At 45.2% G+C, this 26,152-nt stretch overlaps 2 protein-coding genes across 6 annotated transcripts in view; one reads left to right on the forward strand and one right to left on the reverse strand.

Moving 5' to 3' along the window:
* LOC134533250 (uncharacterized) overlaps window positions 1–25,661 on the reverse strand; it is a 91,126-nt gene extending 65,465 nt beyond the window's left edge. For 4 of the 5 annotated variants that reach the window (XR_010075277.1, XM_063370678.1, XM_063370677.1 and 1 more), the window contains exon 1: window positions 6,440–6,576. The gene's annotated coding sequence lies outside the window, so the exon portion shown is untranslated. Of the gene's footprint in view, window positions 1–6,439; window positions 6,577–25,515 lie in introns of those variants that run through there. The other variant, XM_063370675.1, reaches the window with a different exon arrangement.
* LOC134533451 (uncharacterized) lies at window positions 648–15,692 on the forward strand. The gene is made up of 3 exons (XM_063370974.1): window positions 648–802; window positions 1,118–2,078; window positions 15,589–15,692. Exons 2-3 carry the CDS (start codon window positions 1,121–1,123, stop codon window positions 15,690–15,692), a joined length of 1,062 nt encoding a protein of 353 aa, XP_063227044.1. The 5' UTR covers window positions 648–802; window positions 1,118–1,120.
* Window positions 25,662–26,152: the final 491 nt, after the last annotated feature.

Genomic DNA, 26,152 nt, shown 5'->3' on the forward strand with positions numbered 1-26,152 from the left:
AGCAAATATTAAAATTAACATAACCTAGAAATGTTTTATATCATTGGAAAGCTAACATATTTCTCTACCAGAAACTAGGCCTTAGATTAGTCTTTAACTTTGTGATGTAATTAATAATGATGAACAAACCTAATAAAAATTATTCTCTTAGTAGTTTCAATTGTACGCAAATTGCTTTCTTGGCTGATCTTGATGACATACTAATACTATATTAGATTGGTTTCTAAGCCATTCAATTTGTGTGGCCTAATGCTACACGTAGAAACTATAATTAAGAAGACTAAATCATATAACTGTTCTATAAACCTCCCTCAAAGCAGGTGTTTTTTTAGTTTTACGTCCGACACCAAAATGTGTATTCAGTTTTATACAGCCCACAAGGCTAGTGATATAATTCTAACAACCCACATACAAAGTAGGTTTGTACTGATCTTTACTTTCTATACATAACAAAAGATTGCTATGAATTAACTTTTTATATAACTGGGGGGTCGGACGTAAAAAGTAATTTTACGTCCGACACTTTACGTCCGACACCAAATTTAATAATATTTACATTTAATACCAAATTATATTTTCAGTGATTTTATGAAGTAATTAACCGCCTATATTATAAATATCTTTATTTATATTTATAGAACATAATTTTTGTTTTGTAAGTTGTCACACCTGCACTTGTGCATTTTGGTTATTCACATGTCACCCATGCTGGCCTTCACAGTCCTTTCTATTGTTGAAACTGCAGTATTTTTGTAGTGAAATACATTCTTCAACAGATAAAGAAAGCTACACCAACAGCAGTGTAAGTAATTTATGTTCATTATTGTAGGCAGTTATTTGTTTACTATGATGTATACTGTAAACACATCTGTTTACAATACTCCCATATTATATAGAGTAACTCCTAACCTAAAAATTAATGTTTATAATACTTTCATGGGAAAAGTTAATAAGCCAAAGTTTAATGGAACTTATTTGAGGAATAAATGTTATGTCTGAAATTAACAGTTACAGTCTTTTTGCTTCCTAAGGGCCTACGCCCTTTTATAATATATCTGAAGCACTCTCTTCATTACTTATCTTTCTATAGTTTATTTAATTTTTCTTTTCTTTTTAGGTCATGGCAAAGATCAGCAACAAAGAAAAGATGGCACGTCGCAGAGCAAGAATTAAGGGTGGTGATCCAGTAAAAAGAGCAGAATTATTAGAGAAAGATCGATTAAGGAAAGCTAAATATAGAAAACAACAGAAGGAAAGTATGTCTGAGCCAGAACTGAAGAAGTTACGTGCAAAGGAAAGTGAAAGAGTGAAATGTTGGTATCATAACAAAAAAGGTGAGCCAGCAACAATTGAAAAAAACAGTGACATACCTTTGTGTTCAACTCCATTTAAAACAAAACAGTCTTTAGGAAAGGCTATGAAAAAAATTCAGCATAATTTGCCACAGTCTCCACGAAAAAGGCAACATGTTGTGCAATGTCTAGCTAACCAATGTGGCTTTAAAGTAACTCCTCCAATAGGAAGAACCAGACAAAATGAAGTTTCAGAAAAGTTAAGAAAATGGGTTCATATATTTTATCAGAATGATGATGTCAGTTGGCAAGCACCAGGAAAGAAAGACAGAGTAATATACAAAGATGTAGACAAGGATGGAAATAAAGTGAAACGTGAAGTCCAGGCTCGTTATCTCTTGGTGTCACTAGGTGAGGCGTATAAGGTATTTGTAGAGAAACACCCACAGGTTACAATTTGTCGAGCAAAATTTTGTGCACTTCGTCCTAAACACTGTAAACTTTTTTCTCAAATTCCACATTTTGTGTGTGTATGTTCCTATCATGAGAATGTCAGATTGTTGCTACTGGCACTGAAAGACTTTACAGACTTGCCAACAGATTTTGATTCCTTCATTACTACTCTAGTGTGTGATGCTTCATCCAAAGATTGTATGACCAACCGTTGTGAATCTTGTACTAACAGTATAAGTCAACATACACCTAAAGATGAAGATCTGAGAAAGCCACTTAAATATTCTCAGTGGCAAAACAATGACGGACATTCAGAGAAGATGGAGATACTGAGTAGTGTGCAAGAAACATTTGAAGATTTGAAAAGCAAGTTGAAAGACTTTTTAGTTCATACCTATATCAAACGCATTCAAGCAAAGACATTTGAAACCATTAAATCAAATGTTAATGGCAGTGAAATTGTGATTCAAGTTGATTTTGCAGAAAATGCATCTCTGGTGAACCAAAATGAAATACAATCAGCTCACTGGAGCCATGGACAATCAACTTTATTTACAATTTATGCATGGATTAATAAAAACCTAACTGAAGGGTGTGTAATAGTATCTGATGATCTTGAACACACCAAATTACAAGTTTTTTGTTACATTAATCATATTCTTACGTATTTGAAAACTTCCTACCCAGATATTAGTACAGTAAATATATTCTCAGATGGTGCTTCGTCACAGTTCAAAAATCGTTTTATTTTTTCAGTACTTGCCAAACTGTAAGAAATTCACACCATAAAACTTAAATGGCATTTCTTTGTGACTTCGCATGGAAAAGGTGTTGTTGACGGTATTGGGGGAACAATTAAAAGAAGTGTCTGGAACCATGTCAAGGCAAGTAGAAGCATTGTAAACACACCAGAAAAGTTTGCAAGAATTGCAGCAGAGCGAAATCCCAACATCACTGTGTGTTACATCACAGCAGAAGAGAACAGAAGCAAGAACAACACAGTAGCTGAGATATGGGCCAAATCATTGCCAGTTGCAAACACACACAGTGTTCACTGCGTTACTCCTGTTGGAAACAAGTACATTTTAGTTGGTGGTACCAGTGACAGTAATGAAGTATTTAGGAAAGTGAAAATAAGCAGAGATGAGGGCAGTAACAGTGAAGGAGACATCATGAGTAATAGCACTAAATGTAACCACGTGAATCTAGACGACTGGGTTATAGTTAAGTATGATGGCAAACTGTTTCCAGGGCTGGTGAAAAAATTAAGGCCAGATTATGTTGATGTATCTGTTATGCATCTCTCAGACACTGGTAGTTACTACAAGTGGCCTTCACAAGAAGACTGCATTTCATATTTATTTAGTGATGTGGTAAAAAAAATTGATGCCCCTATTGTGACTGGGAGTAGAGGCCAGTTTCAGTTCACTAGCAAAATATGTGAAAATTAAGATTCAACCAATTTCAATTCATGTTCATTTCGTGATTGCCAACATTTTCTGCTCCTAGTTTGTTATCCATATAGAGTAGGCCTAATGTTAGCATTTTTGTTAGTGGTAATACAGTGAAAGAAATGTATCTCAAGGAAAGTGAGAATAAGAAGAGAAAAAGACTGTGACAGTGACACTTAAGAAGAAACATCAGTTATAGTGATAAATGTAACCACCGAAGCCATATACTGGATAATAAGTTAAGTTCCTTTAGTATTTTTAGTTAAGCTTTGTGAACCAAGTATTTTTTTGTCATACATTTTACGTCCGACCCCATCATTTTACGTCCGACACCAAAGTTTAAAAATGTATACATTTATGATAACTAAACAGTATGATTCATCTAATATATGCACATTCTTTGTTATTATTCAGGCAAGCTGAAAAAAATTATAACATAATTTAATAATTTCATTTTTCACAGACATTAGTTACTTTAGCCCCTGATGTGCCAAATGTTTTGTTTTCTGTTTTACGTCCGACACCAAAAATAAAAAACAAATTGTTGCCTTGCATGTTAGCAAATTCGAACCATTCCATGTCAGGATGTACCCTATAATCTCTCTTTTTTTACTCAAGCATTAATATTAATGATACATGGAAAAGAATAGTAATACGAAGAAGATTACTCAACAAATTTGTTTCCAAATTTTACGTCCGACACCGTGGAACTGCCCACATATGAAAATACACAAGATATGAAAAGGAATGCCTTGCTTGAGCTCGGGCAGTGGAAAAATTTTTTGGATTACTTAGTAAGAGTGCCAACCTTTTGTCGTCCACACCAATAACAACAATTTTGCTGGTCGCTCAAATCCAAGAATAAGTTAGGACATCTGAGTGGGTGGTTGCTTAGATTAGCCAGGTTTCGTTTTACAGTTAAGCATATAGAGGGAAGAATAATTCTGTTGCAGACTGCTTGTCAAGTATGTTAGATGTAGAGGAGTTTGTCCGGCCTGTAGACCAAATGGGTGATGATCAAAACAGTATGAAGGGTGATAACGATTCACCGAATCCGAAATCACATCACGCAGAGGATGTAGTGTATCAGAAAATCTTGAAAGATATTCAAGAAACTAGATTTGAATATTTGTTGAAAAAAGGGTTGATTAATAAGACAGAAAGAAAAGGAATGTTTCAAATATTTGTCCCTGAGTCTTTGCTCCATGGTGTTAACTTACGTTTCATAACTCTTTCTTTGGTGGCCATTTAGGGCAAGACAAGACTTTGTGAGTTTTTACGGTGGCTAATATTAAGGAGGATGTAGTGAAGTGGGTTAAGTGTTGTGAGGCCTGTCAAAGAACGAAGCCTTGGAATAACCCGCCAGTAGGTCTTTCCGAAGGATGCTTAACATGGGAAAAAAAATCTATGTAGACGTGGTTGAGCTACTGCCCCGTTCTACGACAGGCTACAACAAGTACTTATTTTGGTCATAGGAAACTGATTCTCTAAATTTAAAATTTTCCATCCTATGACATCCATGAGGTTGGTAGAAATTTGTAAAATTGTAAAATTAATTTTTGTACTTGGCTCCCCTGTGATAATGTGACCTATTTTGTGTCTGGGACATAAAAGATTTTGGTTTGAAGAGGGGATAAAGTTGGTGCAGACCTCCCCTTAGCATCCACAGGATAACCTAGTGGAAAGAAGAAACCACAAATTGAAAGATGCGTTGCAAACCTTGCAGTCAGGGACACACCGAGATTAGGACGAGAAGTTAACCCCGTTGGCCCTGTGTTTCAAAAACAATGTGTACTCGTTCACTAAGGCTCGTGCCACTCAGGTATTCTTGGGAAGACCTCTACTCCACCCACTCCTGAATGTGTTAATGCTGCACCACTTCAATACAGCTGGTGTTAAAGAAACTATCCTGAAGTGTGGGAGGAGACCCATAAAATCTTACTGAAATTTCAACAAAAACTAGCAGACAAGTATAAACCTTCCTCTATTTTTTCTGAAGAGTATGTTTCACAATTCCTACTGGATTTTGAGAAACTACCATTCATACGTTAAATCAGGTAGCCTGTACAGTGACGCAGCTTACGCCATTTTGTACTATGATTGTGCAGCCAACCCAGCAGCTCTCCAAATTTAAGTACGAGTGTATTTTTGGTTTGGATTTTGTGATCAACTGAAAGGTAAATAAGAAGTATAAAATATAGCATGCGTTTCATGTATGGCCAGGTTACCCGAGTCCCAAAAACCATCCCTATCACTGGTTTATGCTTAAGTTTGGATGCACATATGGACTTGCGTAACCGGGCGACTCGCGGCCTGTACATAAAACACACATTATAGTTTTTATTTTTTATTTACCTTCCACTGTTTGCATTACTAAAACCAAATACAAAATAGTCTAAACATATACTTATATATGGAAAACTACAAGATCAAGTGGTGACACTAAAGCAAAATGGCGACTGCCGCATCATTGCACAGGTTACTTAATGTAACCTATTAACTGTAATTTTTTCTCATAAACCTGTAAGAATATTAAAATGCTCTCTTCAGAGAAAATACAGGAAGATCTTTAGAGTTGCAGGACACCATAGTTGGAATTTTATTATTTTTATCATGGAAAAGCCTTTAAACTATAAATATATCCCAATGACCAGCACCACTTCTGCACTTACTCCCCAGCCCCAGATCCTTCCATGAAGATAACCCTCAGATATTAATAACCATTCAACTCCTGTACCTCCTACCTATTCCAAGAAAAATTTCCCCTTGCTACAACTCACTTTAAATACTTTACAATTATACTCTTGTTGATATTTATCCCCACTCTATTTTGTTTATTTAATTTACCATATCACAGTATATTTTCTAAAAAATTACTTATCAGTAATTTTGACGGGCTTGTCAAATATCTTTATCCAAACTATAAGACAAAAAAATAATAATTTATCGCAAATGCAAACCCACCTTGTGCAATATTTGTTTGTCGAGTATTTCACAAAATTAGCAAACCTAAAAACGCGTATCCTGACTTCACTGTGATAAAAACACTTGTTAATACAAACTTTAAAAACATTTAGCGTTCTTTTTCTATTTATTTGTCCTACGACGCTACCAAAAACCCTTTTCCCACAAAACCTTAGCAACATTTTAGGTTGTTAGGTCGATAGAGTGCATCAACACTACCAACACTAAAATAACCTCCAAATGAAAATGTAAACAACTGCGTCAATTTTTATAACATACGCTTCACAATAGCGCGGCGCGGCGCGATCTGGCGACGCGATGAAGCGATAGCTCGCGATCTAACGCGAAGTCGCTGGCTGTACACTTCACAATGGCGCGACGCGGCGCGATAAGAATAGTCTAGCGACAGCAATGCTACCTTCCTGCAACTTGCAACTGGCAACTGGCTCGTTCCGGGGCCGGCTGCCGCACCGCTCAGGCTCGTTCCGGGGCCGGCGGCACGAACATATATCATCTGAACATTCTGAACCTTCCATTTGTCGAACATGGCCTCATGGCTGAGCGCTTAGCGGCGCTATCGTCTAATCGTAAGATTGATGGTTCGAAACCCGGCAGGTGCTAATTTATTTTGTACTTGTAAAAATAAATACGAGCACGTATAATTTCAAAAGTAATAAATATATTTGAATAATGAATGCAAATAAAAGTAAATTTATTAATTAAATTGTAATTTTCAGGTAAGGCCATGATAACTAATGGTCAATTAGGTTAGGTTAGCTACATTATAAATACTTTAAAACTTTGTGGACGGTTGATTTGGTTAGGATAGCTACATTAAAGATACTGTGAAATCATGTAAACTGTTTCCTAGCGCTGGATAGCTACATATTAAAAAGTTATTTGCTAAGCAACCATAAAATGATTTTACAGTATTTTTAATGTAGCTATACTTACCTAATATAACCAACCATCCACTAAACAGTTTATGTGGCATTTTTATACTGGAGAGAAAAAACGCGCGCTTAAAAATAAAAAAACATCCAGGGGGTTGGCGCTCCCGATCGGCTAACTTCGGAAAGGATCGGCATTTGCGGCCAGTTGCAGGAAGGTAGCATTGCTGCCGCTAGACTCTTGTGGCGCGATACGACTGGCGAAAAAAAAAAGTTGAAACAGCCTGCTATCTGCCGGCGACATCTGATAACATATAAGTAAATATAAACAAACTTTGTGGATGTATTTTAAAATTTTCTCTTTTTTGTCTGGCATTGCCACAGAATAAACAATAGGTAACAGAAGCGACAAAGTGGGTTTACCGGCGTACTCGCTCATCGTTTGTTTACTTTTCGGTCGCCATCTTTTCGGGGCGCGTTTAGCCAATTCTGGGATAGCAGTTTAGTCGGATTTGAATTAAGTACTGTATTAGTTAGTGATTGCGAGTGAATTATGGCATTGTAAATGATTTAATTATGTATGCTTCACATTTGCGTACATTGATTAAGATTATGCAAGGATTTTTTTTTGTTTTGTTTTGTATTGACGTCTAATATCTTTGTACAAACGTGTACACAAGCAGATCTGACAAAATGACATAATGATATGTTGTCCTCCCATTAAGAGCTAAAATTTACAGACAAGAAAGTTTCTTCAGTTAGTGTCAATAAGAAATTGGTTAAGTAAACATAAATGTTAAATTAATTTGTGTTATGAGATTCTACTTATTTAACAAGCCAAAAAAAGTAGGTAGCGATTTAGGCCTACATTAGAAATACTTAGATATGATGTGCATTTACAAATTTTATTATAAGTATGTAAATACATATTTTATACGTGTTAAATACATAACGTAGGGGCCAATTAAAAGCAACGACTTAAAGAAATTCACTCTCAACAATATTACATTAGGCCTACAGGAAAATAAATCACACGTATTTTAAGTGTGGCATTTGTAATATAAATGGCATATTAAGTTATAGACAAAAATCACTCTACATTTTGATTGCTGTAGTCTTAAGTGCATTGTGGCAAAAAATAAATAAATAAAGGCATCGAGACACGTTGCATGGCAGTAAGCACAGTGTTGAGGGTTGCTGTGTACTTTTTTTAATTGTGCGACTTGGTGCCTTCTTGCACCACACGTTGGACCTTGGGACAGTGCTGCGATCTGTGGACTAAACGGACAGTTACGCATCATCATGGCGTCGGTTCGAATGTTGATGTATGTGCTCGAACATTTTTGGTCCTCTGGGCCCGGATTATAACGCAAATCAAGATTAACGGATGGTGAAAGTGTTATAATAACATCTAGGGAACGATTTTCAAAATATTTTGCATGGGAAACGGTATAAGGACCTATCGGTGACACGCGGTTGTAATGCCGACGGCTTATAATTAATGACGGACATTGCGAAGGTAGAAATTGATCATTATTAGAAGAGTGAAATTATGCGGCAGTGCATCTATGTTTACGGTTATTAAGGGCACACAAGAGTCCTTACGCGGGGATTAGTGAAGTTAACGCACACAAAAATAACTATAAAATTTATAAGTCAAAAACAAGGGAAACGCTTACCTACTAGATAAGCACAATGGCGGCACAAACACCGGAATTGCAACACGTAATTTTCAACTTTTTATTGGGCAAAGCCGATGAAGCCCGTGATTTGTATGAAGCGTCGGAGGAGGATGCATCCAAATTGGAGGATTTTAAAATTGTATTTGAGGAAGTTATAGAAAAAATGAGTGAATTACTAGCAAATTTCTTTGCTATGTGCACTAACCCCCCCAGTGATAAGGTCGATATGAGCGAAGTCAAGCAACAGTTCGCGGTTTATGAAGTAGTGTTCCGGGAATTGCGGAAATTATACAATAAACTGACGTCAAGCCAAAGTGAGGTTAAGGCACCAGGTGACACAGTGCCTAACACGGGATCGCAAGCCACGTTAAGTCCCCACGTGTCAATGTTGCCTGCATTACCGCTACCGGTGATCGGCGGTAACCGTGCTGAGTGGAAGCGATTTGTGGAACTATTTAACTCGGTAGTTGGCCAATGTTTGCACTTGACTAAAGTGCAAAAAACTCACTATCTGTTAGGATGCCTTAAGGGCGAGGCGCGGGACTTAGTTTGCAACATACCAGTCACGGAAGGTAATTATGATGTAACATAGGGCCTTTTGGAAAGGAAATTCTTGAGTGTTCGGATCACAGCGACCATCCATGTGCAAAAAATATTGCATTTGGCTCAAGTAGACAGTCGCAGTGAGAATGCCCTTAGCAAGTTTGTAGCCTGTGTCGAAGAGAATGTAAATGCCCTGAAGGCATTGGAATTCCCTGTCGAAAAGTGGGACTTCCTCTTATTGAACATTTTGCTAGAGAAGCTTGATTCACCTTTGAAACAGGGGTTTGAAATGTCAAATGAAGAGGACATTCCCTCCTACCGCAATCTCTTGAAGTTTCTGGACAAGAGGGCAAAGGCAGCAGAGCAAGTCCATCTGTCTTCAGTTAGGTGCACCAGACCAGTCTTCTCACAAAACACTTCAAGCAACCGGGTTCTTAACATAAATAAGTGGCGACCGATGAATGTGTCAGACTCAAACATACCTGGTTTTAGAAAGACTACACTTGTTTCAACTCAAGACAACCTGAAGTGTAGTGTGTGCGACGGATTTCATGGATTGCACACCTGCCAGGAATTTCGTTCAAGGTCGGTTGAGGATAGACGGAACTTAGTGCAGGCGCAGAGGCTCTGTTATAACTGTCTGCGGGGACAACACGTGGCAGCACAGTGTAAGTCTAAGTTTCGCTGCCAACTCTGCCAGGGCAGTCACCATACACTCCTCCACATTGTCACGGGATAGGGGCCTAGGAACTACGCAGCGAGCTCAGATGACTATGGACGGGGTGAGGAAGAAAGTCCAGCAATTACCATGTGTGCATCAGAAGAAATGAGGCCGGTCAATCCACCCACCACAGTGCTGTTAATGACGGCATTGATACGCATCAAGGACGGTGCAGGTCAATACCAAGTGGTACGTGCGTTACTAGATAGTGCTTCGCAGTCTTCCTTCATCACAGAGGCGTGTGTACAACGGCTGGGACTAAGGCGACATCGTACAACTGTGAGTATTGCTGGGGTTGGCAACACTTTGATCCCGGAAGCCAAGGGATCAGTTATTTGCGAGATTAGATCACACCAATCACCAAAACTTCACATCACCAGCAAGGCATTAATTCTTAAAAGAATAACCAAGGACCTACCATCAACCAAGATTGCCACTGGGAGCTTAGTGCATCTAGATGGCCTGCCGCTGGCAGATCCCCAGTTCTCTGTGCCCAGTGCCATAGACATGCTGCTCTCTGCGGAGGTAGTGGCAGAAGTAATGACAGGTACTAAGATTCATGGACCGCCTCATGCCTTCCAAACCCTATTCGGATGGATACTGGCAGGCAATGCACCATGTGCACAGTTCACTCAGCCGGCATCAGCATCATTACTGGTACGCACTGACATGTCCCTAGACCTCGCTCTTCAACGGTTCTGGGAGGTTGAAAATCTCCCTAGTAAGACCACATCCAGGGAAGATCAGATCTGTGAACAGCACTTCCAGGAGACTCACAGGCGTGACAACCAAGGCAGGTACGTGTTGAGGCTTCCGTTTTCTCATCAGCGGACATGTTGGGTGATTCATTCACAACTGCCCTCAAGCGATTGCAGGGGTTAGAGCGTAAACTATGTCGATCACCACAGTTGCTTCAGCAATACCAGCAATTCATCGAGGAGTACGAAAGCCTGGGTCATATGTCAAAGATTGGGACATTGACACAGGATGCCGACAGCAAGGTGTTTGTATCGGTAAGGGCGGATGCGCGTAACCAACCACTGTACATTATACCACATCATGCTGTGGTCAAAGAAGATAGTTTAACGACTAAGGTACGCGTAGTATTTGATGCATCGTCGGAGACGACCAATGGACCCTCCTTGAACAAGTTGCTGTTGTCTGGTCCTAAATTGCACAAGGAGGTTGCTGACATTGTGCTGAACTTCCGAACATCAGCAATTGCGATAACAGCTAATGTATGCAAGATGTATCGTCAAATTGTAATTGATCCTGAGGATAAGAAGTTCCAGTGTATTTTGTGGCGAAATTCGGTTAGTGACCCAATACATATATTTAAGCTGAACACAGTAACGTATGGACTATCATCTTCACCCTTCCAAGTGCTCCAAACCATGCAGCAGTTGGCAACAGACGAAGGCGCTAACTATCCTTTAGCTGCTCACACTCTGTTACATGATGTGTTTGTTGATGATATTGTGACCGGAGCCGATACTGTAGGTGATGCACAGGAATTGAAGACTCAGCTAGTGGCGCTACTCGGAGCAGGTGGCTTCCAACTTCACAAATGGTGCTCCAATAATGGAAATGTAGTAGGCACCCATGACACTGCCCAGGTTGATATGAAATTTGACAGTACGGAGTCGGTGAAGGTGTTAGTAATACATTGGACTCCATCAAAGGATGAGTTTTGCTACAAGGTAAAGGTACCCACTGTACCGAATACCAAACGTGGTATTCTGTCCTTCATAGCTCGATTGTATGACCCATGTGGCTGGTTGGCCCCCGTGATTACAGCCAGTAAAATTCTGCTGCAAGTGTTGTGGACTAAGGGTCTTGGTTGGGATGACTAAGTTGACGAAGACGTCTTGTCTGAATGGGAGAGCATTACAGCAGCGTTACCATTGTTGTCTCGGGTACGAATACCCCGATTTATTCCATTGCAAGAATTGGATGTTCAGTTTCACGGGTTCTGTGACGCGAGTGAGAAGGCCTATGCTGCAGTCATGTATGTTAGGTGTGTGACAAGGAGCGGCGAAGTTACTGTGCGCCTGCTAATGGCAAAGTCAAGGGTCGCTCCCCTAAAGACATTGTCCATTCCAAAACTTGAGCTCTGTGCTGCACACTTGTTGAGTAAGCTATGCTTACATGTTTTGGCACTTTTCCAGCCCAAGGTCAAGACTCCAGTGTTGCATGCTTGGACAGACTCAACTGTTGTCCTAGCTTGGTAAGAATGTCTCCACACACGCTGCAGACATTTGTGGCAAATAGAGTGGCCGAAATTCAGATTGCGGTGCCACCAAGTGCCTGGAAGCATGTTCCCTCGGAATGCAACCCAGCTGATGCAGCTTCTCGTGGATGCTTGCCAGTTCAACTGCTGGACCAGTCTTGCTGGTTCGGCGGTCCTGGATGGCTGTTGCAAAAGGAAGAACATTGGCCATCACAGGCGATGAAACACCACGGGAGCATTCCCGAACTGAAACCACCCTCAGTTGCAATATTAGTTGCTCAGCATGAAGAGAAGAGGTCAGAGGTCCCTCTAGGTCTTACCCAGAATGCATCTTCATTGAGTAAACTTCAGGCTGTGACAGCATGGGTCCTGCGTGCGAAAGCAGGATTCCAGAAACAACAGTACTTACAGGACACCATTTTAACCTTCAAGGAAAGGGAGGCTGCTTTAACTTACCTGATTAAAATTACCCAATTATATTTATTTAAGGATGCCATCACTGCCATCAAGAAAGGGGAAACATGTAGCAAGAATATTCAGGCATTGGCACCCTTCATTGACTTACAGGGAGTCGTCAGGGTGGGCGGCAGGTTACAACATGCCTCTATTCCTGAGAGGACGAAGCATCCTATTCTGTTACCGGCGCAAAGCAAACTTTCAGAGTTAATTGTGATTCACTTTCATGTTGGCCACCTCCATGCGGGCCCACAGACGACTTTGTGTCTGAAACGGCGCCAATACTGGATAGTCTCTGGAAGAAGTATAGTTCGCAAGATGCTTCACAAGTGTATGAATTGTTTCAAGGTGAGAGCTACGGCATTGAAACCACTCATGGGCGCACTACCAGTCGCAAGACTTACTCAAGTCAGAGCGTTTCGCTCTGTAGGAGTTGATTTTGCAGGACCATTTCTCACTACCCCAGTTAGAACACGAAGAAGAGTGACATATAAGACCTACATGTGTTTGTTTGTCTGTATGGCCACTAAGGCGGTACATCTTGAAATGGTGACTGATCTTTCTGCAGACGCATTCTTAGCAGCCTTGAAACGGTTTGTCTCACTCCGAGGAACTCCCACGGAAATCTACTCTGACAATGGTACTAACTTTGTGGGTGTCCATAACCACTTGAAGGATCTATACAAGACTCTGTGGTCAGACGAGCCTCGACAGCACATCCTGTGTGAAGCAGCTCAACGAGGTATCAAATGGCACTTCAACCCCCCCGCAAGCCCTCACTTTGGGGGCCTCTGGGAGGCGGCTGTTAAAATAGCAAAACAACACATGAAGCGAGTAGTGGGGAACCTGCTTCTTACCCTAGAGGAATTTGTCACTCTGCTAGCACAAATATCAGCGGTGATGAACTCTCGGCCACTGTGTGCGCTGTCAACAGACCCTGAAGAGTATGATGTACTCACTCCAGGTCATTTTCTGGTTGGCGAGCCAATGACTGCTGTGCCAGACCACGATTTGATGAATCTTTCCCTAAATAAGTTGGACAGATGGCAACTTGTTACCCGCTTGCAACAGACAATGTGGAAACGGTGGAGTGTGGAGTACCTCTACACACTTCAACAACGTGCTAAATGGACCACCCCAACACCTAACATACAACTAGACCAGCTGGTTTTGGTCCAGGAAACCAATCTTCCTCCACTTAGATGGAAGACTGCGAGAGTCACAGCTCTCCATCCAGGCCAAGATGGGATAGTGCGTGTTGTCACACTGAAGACTCCTCAAGGGACATTTGTGAGACCAGTGGCTAAAGTTTTCCCATTGCCCATGAACTAACCATACTAGTTCTTGGCTAGTTCTGCCGTCGTCCGCGGTCTCGTGTTCGAGTCCGGGCGCGAGTTCTAGCGGGGTGGCTGGTCTGACTAACGTTTTATGTTCCGGGAGGGCGCCAGGCTAGCTCGGTGTATAACCAATGAGGGTTCGTGGTTCGTTGCCCCAGCGTGGTCCGCTAGAACCGTCGGCGGTCTTGCCTGGGAATTTACGTTAAAGAAGAATGCGTGGGATTGCCGTAGTAGCGACGTGCCTTTATTCAAGGGATTGACGTCACACCATACAATTACTGAGTACAGACATGCCCCTGAGGGCTACTTGTCCGTTGCGGGGTGCAGGCCGGTACATGTTCAATGTTTCGGGGCACTGGTTTCTCGGGTAACAGTATGCAGGCCAAGTACACTTGATGCAAGAGAGGCGCGCACAGATGACGTGGCGCAAAGTTACGTTGACAAAGTACACTTAATGAAAGTTAGGCGCGCACAGATGACGTGGCGCAAAGTTACGTTGACAAAGTACACTTAATGAAAATTAGGCACGCACAGATGACGTGGCGCAAAGTTACGTTAACAAGTACACTTAATGAAAATTAGGCGCGCACAAATGACGTGGCGCAAAGTTACATTAACAAGTACACTTAATGAAAATTAGGCGCGCACAAATGACGTGGCACACAGAGGTTGTGGGCGACTGGAGTCGGCCAGTCCCGTAAGCGATTGTTTCTACGCTGGTGCCGTGCCCACTGGGGTGGTACACGCACCGCCACTAAACTTAGCGAAGTTTTCCTTGCGGGTTTGTGGTCAGCGCGAAGGCGCGTGGCCTTAAGAAAAGTTCTGTGGTTTGCGGGAGACGGCCCGTGCCGTATGCTGAAGAGCGACCCTGCGCACCAGGTGTGGTGCGGGACGTCTTTACGTTTACGCGGTCGGATTAGGTCCTGAACCGTAAAAAACGGACCGGGCACGCACGGAGAGGTGAATAGAAAAAGGTTTGGTTTATGCTAAATGACTATATTTACCGGACGTTACTTGCGATGAAGACAATGGTTGTGGTCTCTCCGTAGGACGTAGGTCCGTCCCGGTCCGCGAGTCGAGTAGAACTGCGGAACTGGCATGGCGTCCGGTGGCGCGTCGGCCCCTGCCGCGCCAAGCTTGACCTCATTACGTTAAAAACTAAATGACTGCGTCTGGAAGAGACTTAAAGGTCGCAAAATTCGTAATTAATTGTTTGAGGGGGAATGGGTGTGGTTCGTCTCTAGTCCACTCGGATTTAGTGTGCTTTATAATAATAATGTCTGGTTTGGCCGTTCGGCTCGGTGGCTCGCTCGACTCGGGTGGGCCACGGCCAGGGGTGCGTTCCGTTAGCGAGAGAGTATACTGGCGGGTGCAGGTCGGGCTTAGGGATGGTCGTCGGTCGGACGACGTCAAACGCCCCCCCCTCGAGAAGCCCGACCTTGCGCCGCTTATGGTCCCGCCACGTGGTAGCACCCCTAGCTCCGGCAGCCCTGTCCAGTTGCGGTTCGCGGCTCTGCAGCTGATAGGCCCCGCGTTCTGGAGTAGGTGTGCGCGCCCGTGGGTCGGCAGCTGGTAGGGTCGGCGCTCTGGACCTGCTGTGCACGCCACCCCGGCTGCCGCGGTGGTGGACCGGCCGGGGGCGGCATCGTGGCGCCTGTGGGGGCGGCGGCTGATAGGGCCAGCGTCCTGGTCCCAGGTTGTCCCACGTCGATTGTCCGGGTGCTGGCCTGTTGACGTAGTCCCTCGGCACCTGGTACGGCGTGGATGGGTACAGCCTCCTCTCCCGTTCCGGTGTGCCGGGCTGGTTTGGAGTAGAGGCCTCCTCGTTCTCGTCGTCCAGTTCCGTCACCATGGGGTGGTGTCGGCGTGGTCTTCTGCGGTTGTGCCCTAAGCACCTCCCCGGACTCGTTCTCGGGGGGTGACAGTGGTTCCGAGTGTGACTGCGGTGTCTCGCAGCGAGCGGCGGTGCGGTGGTGGCCAGGGTGCCGGCCGGCAGGGGCGGCGGCGACCAAGGTCAGGCGATTCTCGGCAGGCGGGCAGTAAGCGCGGGCTGCGCTCGGCACGGCCCGGCTCAGCCTTGCCGACATGCGGGCGTTTCGCGGCCCGTCGTGCCAGACGGATGACAGGTGTCATCGGCCGAGTGACGGTCACGTGCGGTGGTGGGGCGGTCGGGCGTCCAGGTGCCGTGGCGTCGACCTGCATTGCGTCAGGCAGATGCAGGGAGCTCAGGCGACCCGGTAGCCGCGGTGATGTCACGGTGTTGTGGCGCGGCGCCTGTGGCGACTTGAGCGCGCGTCGTCTCGGCGGCTGCTGTGGCAGGCTGACCGAGGGGTGGCGTCGTGGCGCCTGTGGCGGCTTGAGCGCGCGTCGCCTCGGCGGCTGCTGTGGCAGGCTGACCGAGGGGCGGCGTCGTGGCGCCTCTGGCGGCTTGAGCGCGCGTCGCCTCGGCTGCTGCTGTGGCAGGCTGACCGAGGGTCGGCGTCGTGGCGCCTCTGGCGGCTTGAGCGCGCGTCGCCTCGGCTGCTGCTGTGGCAGGCTGACCGAGGGGCGGCGTCGTGGCGCCTCTGGCGGCTTGAGCGCACGTCGCCTCGGCTGCTGCTGTGGCAGGCTGACCGAGGGGCGGCGTCGTGGCGCCTGTGGCGGCTTGAGCGCGCGTCGCCTCGGCAGCTGCTGTGGCAGGCTGTCCGAGGGGCGGCGTCGTGGCGCCTCTGGAGCACAGAGTGCGCGTCGCTTCGGCAGCTGCTGTGGCAGACTGTCCGAGGAGCGGCGTCGTGGCGCCTCTGGAGCACAGAGTGCGCGTCGCCTCGGCGGCTGCTGTGGCAGGCCGGCCGAGGGGTGGTGTCGTGGCGACTGAGCCTCGAAGCCAGGCGGGCACCGCGGGGCGAATCCAGGCGGGCACCGCGGGGCGAATCCAGGCGGCGGGGCCTCGCACAGGCGTCTCGGCGTCGTGGCCCTGGGCGTTGCCTTGTCCAGCGTCCCTTTTGAGGCCGCGTACTCATGTGGCAGTGAGGACGGCTGCATGACGTTGAAGCTAGGCGGTGGCGACGGTGTGGCGCGACGTGTCGTTGTCGAGCCTGGTGGCGTCCCGGATGAGGCAGGTGTCGGAGACGATGCGGGTTGCGTCGGAATGGTCCTTCGCGGCACGGTGACGGTGGTCAGGTGCGGTGGCGAGGTCATCCCGGCGTCGTGAGATGTCTCCGACACGAGGCGGGTTCGGGACGTCGTGACAGACTGCGGTGGGACGGTCGGCGTCATGCGTCGTTCGGTCGGCTTCGGCGGGTCAAGCGTCGTCACCGTCATGTTGAGTGGCGTCTGGTCTGCGAGGGGTGTTGAGGCTGGTGGCTTTGGGCCCGGGGGTGGAGGGAGCAGGATTGGCGGCGAGAGGTTGACGAGCGTCGGCGTCGGGACGGAAGGCGTCCTTGGTGAGGCGTAGTGCGTCGGCGTGAGTGGCGTCAGGTTGAAGGTCGTCGGCATCGGGACGGTTGTACGTGACGGTGCGGATGTCGTCGGGGCGTGTGTTTGTGATATGTCATGCGTCTGCGTGAGTGGCGTCTCGATGTCGTGAATCGTCGTGGTGTATCGTAGGGGAGGAATTATTGGCGTTGCTTCCAGATACTGCACTTGGGTGGCTCGTTCTGCGGTACATCGCGCGCACGTGAACGTGAAGGACTCGCGCCTCAAAGTCCCTTCACGCTCGTTGGTGCAGTCACGATGCCATAGGCTGGCACACTCGTCGCAGTGGTAGCCCCTGCTACTTCCTCCGGGACACGACAGGTTTCCACACATCGTCATCCCGAATGTGCGATACTCTTGACAATAGCCACACTCGTACCCCGCGGCGATCCTGCCGTTTAAGTACCATCTCGGGTAGAGGTGGTAACACCCGCTGCATTCATGTGCATACATCTCTTGTTATCGTGCGTGTTCAGCTGTGTCGATTCGTGTTTTTCACTCGTGGCTCTGTGCGCGCTGTGCAAGTCTGCGCGCGGGGTCGCGCTCGCCGGCTGGGCAGGTGCCCGGACAGTCGCACAAAGCGGACGGGTGGAGGATTGAAAGGGGAGGGGAGCTGTCCGGATGGCAGCGCGAAGCTGAGAGTTGATAGCGGGTGGATGGGTGGGGGTCGAGCGCCCGGATGGCCGCACAAAGCGGAGAGTGAAAACGAGGGTGGTTAAGTGGGAGGGGGGGAAGAGTACTCTGACCGCCGCGCGGAAGTGAAAGCGGGCCGGTGCGGGAGTGATGGGGGGTTGGGGGTGGTGCTGGGCTGTGATGTTGTCCGCCTGCGTCGCACGCTCTGCTGGAATGTCAGCGCTGGGGGTGGGGGTTGATGGATCCTTTGTCCGCCGCTCTTGGTGCGTCCAAAATGGCCGTTTTCTTGCCGTTTGCTCAATTTTCCCGTTTTTTGCTTAAAATTTTGCCACACGCAGGGGCGCCATTTGCCGTCAGCCGCGGTCTCGTGTTCGAGTCCGGGCGCGAGTTCTAGCGGGGTGGCTGGTCTGACTAACGTTTTATGTTCCGGGAGGGCGCCAGGCTAGCTCGGTGTCTAACCAATGAGGGTTCGTGGTTCGTTGCCCCAGCGTGGTCCGCTAGAACCGTCGGCGGTCTTGCCTGGGAATTTACGTTAAAGAAGAATGCGTGGGATTGCCGTAGTAGCGACGTGCCTTTATTCAAGGGATTGACGTCACACCATACAATTACTGAGTACAGACATGCCCCTGAGGGCTACTTGTCCGTTGCGGGGTGCAGGCCGGTACATGTTCAATGTTTCGGGGCACTGGTTTCTCGGGTAACAGTATGCAGGCCAAGTACACTTGATGCAAGAGAGGCGCGCACAGATGACGTGGCGCAAAGTTACGTTGACAAAGTACACTTAATGAAAGTTAGGCGCGCACAGATGACGTGGCGCAAAGTTACGTTGACAAAGTACACTTAATGAAAATTAGGCGTGCACAGATGACGTGGCGCAAAGTTACGTTAACAAGTACACTTAATGAAAATTAGGCGCGCACAAATGACGTGGCGCAAAGTTACGTTAACAAGTACACTTAATGAAAATAAGGCGCGCACAAATGACGTGGCACACAGAGGTTGTGGGCGACTGGAGTCGGCCAGTCCCGTAAGCGATTGTTTCTACGCTGGTGCCGTGCCCACTGGGGTGGTACACGCACCGCCACTTAACTTGGCGAAGTTTTCCTTGCGGGTTTGTGGTCAGCGCGAAGGCGCGTGGCCTTAAGAAAAGTTCTGTGGTTTGCGGGAGACGGCCCGTGCCGTATGCTGAAGAGCGACCCTGCGCACCAGGTGTGGTGCGGGACGTCTTTACGTTTACGCGGTCGGATTAGGTCCTGAACCGTAAAAAACGGACCGGGCACGCACGGAGAGGTGAATAGAAAAAGGTTTGGTTTATGCTAAATGACTATATTTACCGGACGTTACTTGCGATGAAGACAATGGTTGTGGTCTCTCCGTAGGACGTAGGTCCGTCCCGGTCCGCGAGTCGAGTAGAACTGCGGAACTGGCATGGCGTCCGGTGGCGCGTCGGCCCCTGCCGCGCCAAGCTTGACCTCATTACGTTAAAAACTAAATGACTGCGTCTGGAAGAGACTTAAAGGTCGCAAAATTCGTAATTAATTGTTTGAGGGGGAATGGGTGTGGTTCGTCTCTAGTCCACTCGGATTTAGTGTGCTTTATTATAATAATGTCTGGTTTGGCCGTTCGGCTCGGTGGCTCGCTCGACTCGGGTGGGCCACGGCCAGGGGTGCGTTCCGTTAGCGGGAGAGTATACTGGCGGGTGCAGGTCGGGCTTAGGGATGGTCGTCGGTCGGACGACGTCAGTTCACATTCTTGTTAGGGATGCCGTAGAGTGGAGTAGTTTTTTTTTGTTTATATGTTTACCTGGTGATTATGAAAATACTTATTTTCGGTGGGCGGAATGTTGAGGGTTGCTGTGTACTTTTTTTAATTGTGCGACTTGGTGCCTTCTTGCACCACACGTTGGACCTTGGGACAGTGCTGCGATCTGTGGACTAAACGGACAGTTACGCATCATCATGGCGTCGGTTCGAATGTTGATGTATGTGCTCGAACACACAGAGTTACACAAATATCATGCATTCTTTCCAGCAAACGAGATGACGGACAATAAGACGCCTACTGGCTTTCAATCATTATTTAATAACATGTCGACGAGTTACACCAAAAATTATGCATTCTTTCTGAAATAAATTTGTTCGGCATTTACTGCACAATTCCCTGAATCACGGAACACAAGGCTAGAATGCGCACGAACTAGCTTATTTATTCCAATACAAAATAATAATGTTGATTGGAATCACATATGAATACTCTAAATACTATGAATTCAAACATATTTGTGAAATTACGACGAATTATTGTATTTACTACCACACAAACTGTTCATTAAATCATACGCCCCTTACTTTCAATGGGAAAACATTGTTTATTTACATTCGTGTACGCCCCGAGAGCATCAGATTGCTGGTACGCACTAACCAAGGATAAAACCACATTTTGTCGCTTCTGTTACCAATTGTTTATTCTGTGGCATTGCATATGCAAGTGTACTGTAACTAAGGGCGCGGTTACACGGGAGTCTGAACTACTTCAGGTGAACATGTTCAACTGTTGAGTGCGGTTACACACAGTCTGAACATGTTTCGTTCGAGGCCATTTCTCATTTAACTTAAACAGGTTGGCAAAGTAGTTCAGATCGACATATCTTCTACATTAGCCTCTGATTGGCTGGTTAGAATATAAACAGTCTTTTGCAGAAATTCTAGATGGAAAGTGTTTCTGGCACAAGTTCGAGTAATATTTTACCGAATGCAACAAAAAAACCAACAGATAATTACACATATTTTTTAATTTATCGTGACCTTAATTTTCTTAAAACTGAGATAGGTACTCTCGCTCAGAAAATAATAAAAAATAAGTTTAAAAATTTTACTGTGCATGTTTGAATTCCCGATTTGTAAAAAAATATTGAGCAATATGTAAACACATTTCATTTCTGCTGATAATGCTGTATAAACAAGTGAGAAAATCCCGCGTTTTCTGGATGCAATTAAAAAATAGAGATCAACAACACAGTCATTCGTTGACAGTAGACAATCGGTTTTAGAGCTAAACACACTTTTCAGCAACTACCGTGTAACCGCACACTTTCGCGTTTGTAAACGTGTTTACTTAAACATGTTCACCTGAAGTAGTTCAGGGTCCCGTGTAACCGCGCCCTAAGCATCGGTGAAAAGAGACATGAATAGAAATCACTATGCAGTAAATGTTCACAGGCGGAGAGTAATTTGATGCGTTGCTGCATATGTTACAAAAAAATTCTCACCGCCTACCATTGAGCCCAGCAGAAAGACTGTCGATGACACCTTTGAATATATATATATATATATATATATATATATATATATATATACACACACACACACACACACATTATATATATTCAATGATGACACTAAAGTATAACTTGCTAACTTGCGTGTCTAGTGCAGATATTGTGATTTTGTAAGTACAGACACTTCTTGTAATTGTTTTGAATTTGGCTGATTTTTTTTTTTTTAAGGTACCTTGCATCAGGAAATTATTTTACATCAATATCACTTTCCAGATACCTATTGTCTTCTATTTCAATCGTTTGTTTACTAACAACTGATATTCTTATAATTCTCCGAATTATTGCTTGCGATTGGCTGTTTACTCTTATGTCATCAGCGATGTCGCCCGGCGCGGCAAGGCAGTCTTGTCGCTTGTGCTCACGTCGCGAGCTATCGCTCGCCGCGAGCGATGTTAACTCTGATTGGTTGGTATCGAATGATGTCACATCGCTACGCGTCGCATCGCGCCGCGCCGCGCTATTGTGAAGAGGCCTATTATGCGTTACCATATAACCAACAAATACAGTAGGAATCCATGATGGGTCAGAGTGAAAAGTCTAAACTAAAACATTTACCCAAAAAAGAAATATAAAATATTTTACAATCTTTTTTTTAAATGGGGGGGGGGGAGGGAAAAAGATCATTATGTTATTAGCAACGAGCATTACTCCTGTTGTAACCAGTACAACTGTTTACAGTTATATATTATTATTTTTATTATGATTGTAATATTACTTGTATATTCCATGAGGGAATATTATGTATTTAATTGTTTTGATTGTAAAGAGGACAACCAAGGCATAACAAATATGACACATCTTATTACCATAGACGACACACTTTCAACTTCAGGGTCTTCTAAGAATTATTCCTTGGAAACTTTGTTCATTTGGTCTTAGTTCGATTCTTTTACACTCCAACATCCACGTTTTTATTTCACTATGCAGCTTATTCTGTTTACTGATATCGATAGCTCCTTGGTTGCTAGGGACGGTCAGTAAATAGATATTAGGAGGAAGAAGAGAGACGCCATCGCCATCTTGCGGAAAGAAGACGTTTCTCGGGCTGGGGCAAACCAAAGCCTTGGTTGCCGCCCGAGAAATAGAAGATTTCGCGTCATCCGCGATCGTGTCCTGCTTAGCATTCTCCTTTCTACGAGTTGAGAGAATTGTATGTGGATTAAATAAATCCTAGATAGGGAGTATCGGCGACTTCGAGTGCCAACTTCCGCGTCGGTCCCGTTTTCGTCTCGTAGTGGTTCCAGACATCTGAGGGCAGCGCCAGCTGAGATTCGACCACGAAGATTGGTGAGACCAATCCAGAATTAGACCAGACTTTCCAGGACGAGAGGGATGTCGAGTCTTCAGCTGATACCCGGCGACCTCAGCACCCCTGTAGTTCGCTAATTACAGCATTACAGCATCCAGAGTTCCAGTGTAGCAGCAGACCACCTGGAGGTCCTGTGAAGAGAGCCTCAAGCCTCCGACAACGTACAGCTAGACCCGGCAGTATATTTTACGTGTTCTAGTGACGTCTTTTGCATCTAATTTCCGACACCTAGATTTGACACCTTGGTTGTTTCTCAATTAATCTCATTTTAAACGTAACTTTACCAATATTTAAAAACCATTAAAATCTTTTTTTTTCAATTATTATTATTTCATTTATATGCAAATTTCCACTATTCACGTAACACCATTAAATTTACTTTTTATGATTACTCTCCATACAGTAACCCAGGGCAGTGACGTGCTAGCTGGACTATCAGTCTGGGCAGACCATCCAGCAGTAGCGGTCCTGGTATTTACTGCAACGAGAGTAGGCGCCAAGAACCCCGTGAGAACACATCAATACAATAGCAAGTAGGTTGATTTCAGTGGCGCCACAACTAGGGGCCAACAGTTAACTTTCAGTGGCGAGCCAACTTAGGGGCATCGACGAGGGTCTACGCTCACTGGACCGTCTACCAAAATGCAATTAAGTAGATTTGCTGTAGAGTATAATAACAGTACGTCGGAACCACAACAAGATGGCCGACGAAGGTATGTATTTCCTGAGGCACAAAAAGACCAGCTCCGACAAGGAGGAAACGTCAGTCGAGTGCCAGAAAGAAATGCTAGGCTGTGTTGACAACGAAAACAAAGAGGATACACCCATACTAAGCGTTGAGGCAGGTCAAGAAATTAGCTTTGCTCCCGAACCCGCGCGCATAGAGGAAAGTAACACTTCCGAACCCGTTGTGCAGGCAGCTAAAGAAAACGCGAATAATATTTCCATGGAGGATTTGATGCGAGCCCTGAACGAGGTTACCAAACAAAACCAGGAGCAGGTAAAAATATTATCTGACGAGATGGCTAGACAGAGGTCCGAAGCGGCGGAACAGGCAAAAATATTATCTGACGAGATGGCTAGACAGAGGTCCGAAGCGGCGGAACAAAACAGGTTACAACATCTTGAATTGATAGATAAAGTAGAAGCTAAAATTGGTGACGTAACCAGACAACTAGCGACACGCAGGAGGAAGTTCATAACATTCGTGAAACAGTAATGAACAGATTTGAGGAAATTGACGCGCAAGTAACCGAATTACAGCAACACGTAATTAACACAGAAACTACGTGCATAGAGGTCGCAAAACGTACTGCAGAGGAACAGTTCAACCATTACGTTCAGCTTAGCGAAACACAGTTCGCGAACGTAAATACCGCGCTACAACGACATGAAGCGAGTAGTGCAGACGACATTCGAAACGTGAATAGAAAATTGATCCAGCTCGAGAACTGCGTGCAGCATTTGTCATTGTCTGGAGCGGCAGCGCATACACCGATAAACGTTGACACAATGAGCGCGTCTGCGGCGGAAACGATGACGTCAGCGCAGCGAGACCCGTCCGCGTCGTCACACCAGGCTACGCCTACTTACCGTTCACAGGACGTGATTACCAACATTGCAACCGGACAACAAGTAATATTAGTGGATACAGCAGCCTTAAACCACCCTGCTAGGCATTGGTCAGAGGAAATGCCTGTATTTTCCTCAAAATCCACGGAAAATCCACGTAAATTTATAAAATTATTCGAAGAATACGCGGAGAGATTCAATCTTTCGGACACAGAAAAATTGCGATGTTTGAACAACTGTTTGAAAAGTACCGCATATTATTGGTGGGAAGTTAACCAAACTTCCATATCATCATTTGGACAGTTTAAAGCAGCTTTCCTACAACAACACTGGAGCTTGAAAATTCAGGGGAATTTACGCGCTCAGTTACACGGAGAAAAGTATGATCCTAAGAAAAACAAGACACTCGAGGCTCATTTAAGCGACATGTTCGAGCGTACCCGCTATCTAGACGTTGTCATGAGCGACGATGAATTCGTGGCAATGATTTTAGGCCAACTTCCGATGCGCTACCAATTACATCTGACAGGTAGAAGCTTTGACGGTATAGCAGATTTCCGGGAACAGCTACTCGCATATGACAGGCTCGACCGTCAGAATAGAAGTAGCCAGCGAGAGGAATCTGAAAAATCACCGGTGAACAGACAACCACCGCTGTATCAGCCTTGGAATCAGCGGCGTAATGAAAATTACCCGGACAATAACCAACGTAAACAGCCGCACGTGAACAGTCTAATTTGGGGCAAGAATAAGCCGGCCCATAGACGAAACACTTGGTATTCAGGCCGTGACAACAACGATGTTTACCATAGAGGTTCGAAGTCACGCGAGTTTGAACGCTCAAAACACAACCGCTCGTGGCGTAACAGCGAGGAACGCGGAGAATACAGACGCGGAGGAATTATTTATGATTCAACGCCTAGGCGAGAAGGTAGGGGCGAACAGTCTAGAACCCCGCCTACCTCACCGAGACGGCCACCCAGGTCGCCGCGCTATAAGGACGACAGACATTCGCCCAAATATTCGAGTAAGAACTACGACAACTCGAAACATTATTACGAAAATCGGGGAGAAGCGAAGTCATCCGGTAGTCCGCGGAACCGACAGCCACACAAACCAAACTCCCCTAGCAAGTTATCGGTTAACCAACTGAGAAGTGAAGCCGCCGGTAATGAAGCTATTCAATACTCACAGAATACATTCCAGAATCAACCTTCATCTTCATCACAGTACGCAGGGTATTTTGCGAGACAAGAACCCGTCAACCCTATCACCTACTATGCAAATCCACAAGGCATAGAACCGATACTGGCTAAGTCTACGTCCAGTACCGTGACTTTCAGCGCCGGTAATCGACATAATTAATACCCCATGAAATTATTACTGCGGAACGATCAGAGGCGTTACCGATTACCATATTACCCGACCACGATAAGAACACGAAAGAACCGGAAACGATAAGCGAAGATATGAGGGAACAAATAGAGAAATTTGTTACAGCTCGTCTACATCTAGCTGCAGAACGTCGAAGTAAGCTACAGAAGCCGAAACGAATAACGAAGTTAAATATAGGAGACCTAGTGCTTAAACGAACTAATCCTGTTAGTGACATGTGGAAACAGGTGACGAAGAAGTTGTTTTTATTATACGAAGGACCATTTCAAGTTTGTGAACGTATAAATGAGAACTGTTACACTCTCAAGGAAACTGACAGTGACAAGGTTATCGGAAGATTTAATCTAACACAGCTAAGGCTTTATAAGCAACCTAAGTCTTAGATACACTGATCTATAACGTATATTTAAGAGATGATGTTTGGTCAAGTCATC

The sequence above is a fragment of the Bacillus rossius genome, chromosome 6 (genome assembly GCF_032445375.1).
Source record: "Bacillus rossius redtenbacheri isolate Brsri chromosome 6, Brsri_v3, whole genome shotgun sequence".
In the NCBI taxonomy this organism is placed as follows: domain Eukaryota; kingdom Metazoa; phylum Arthropoda; class Insecta; order Phasmatodea; family Bacillidae; genus Bacillus; species Bacillus rossius.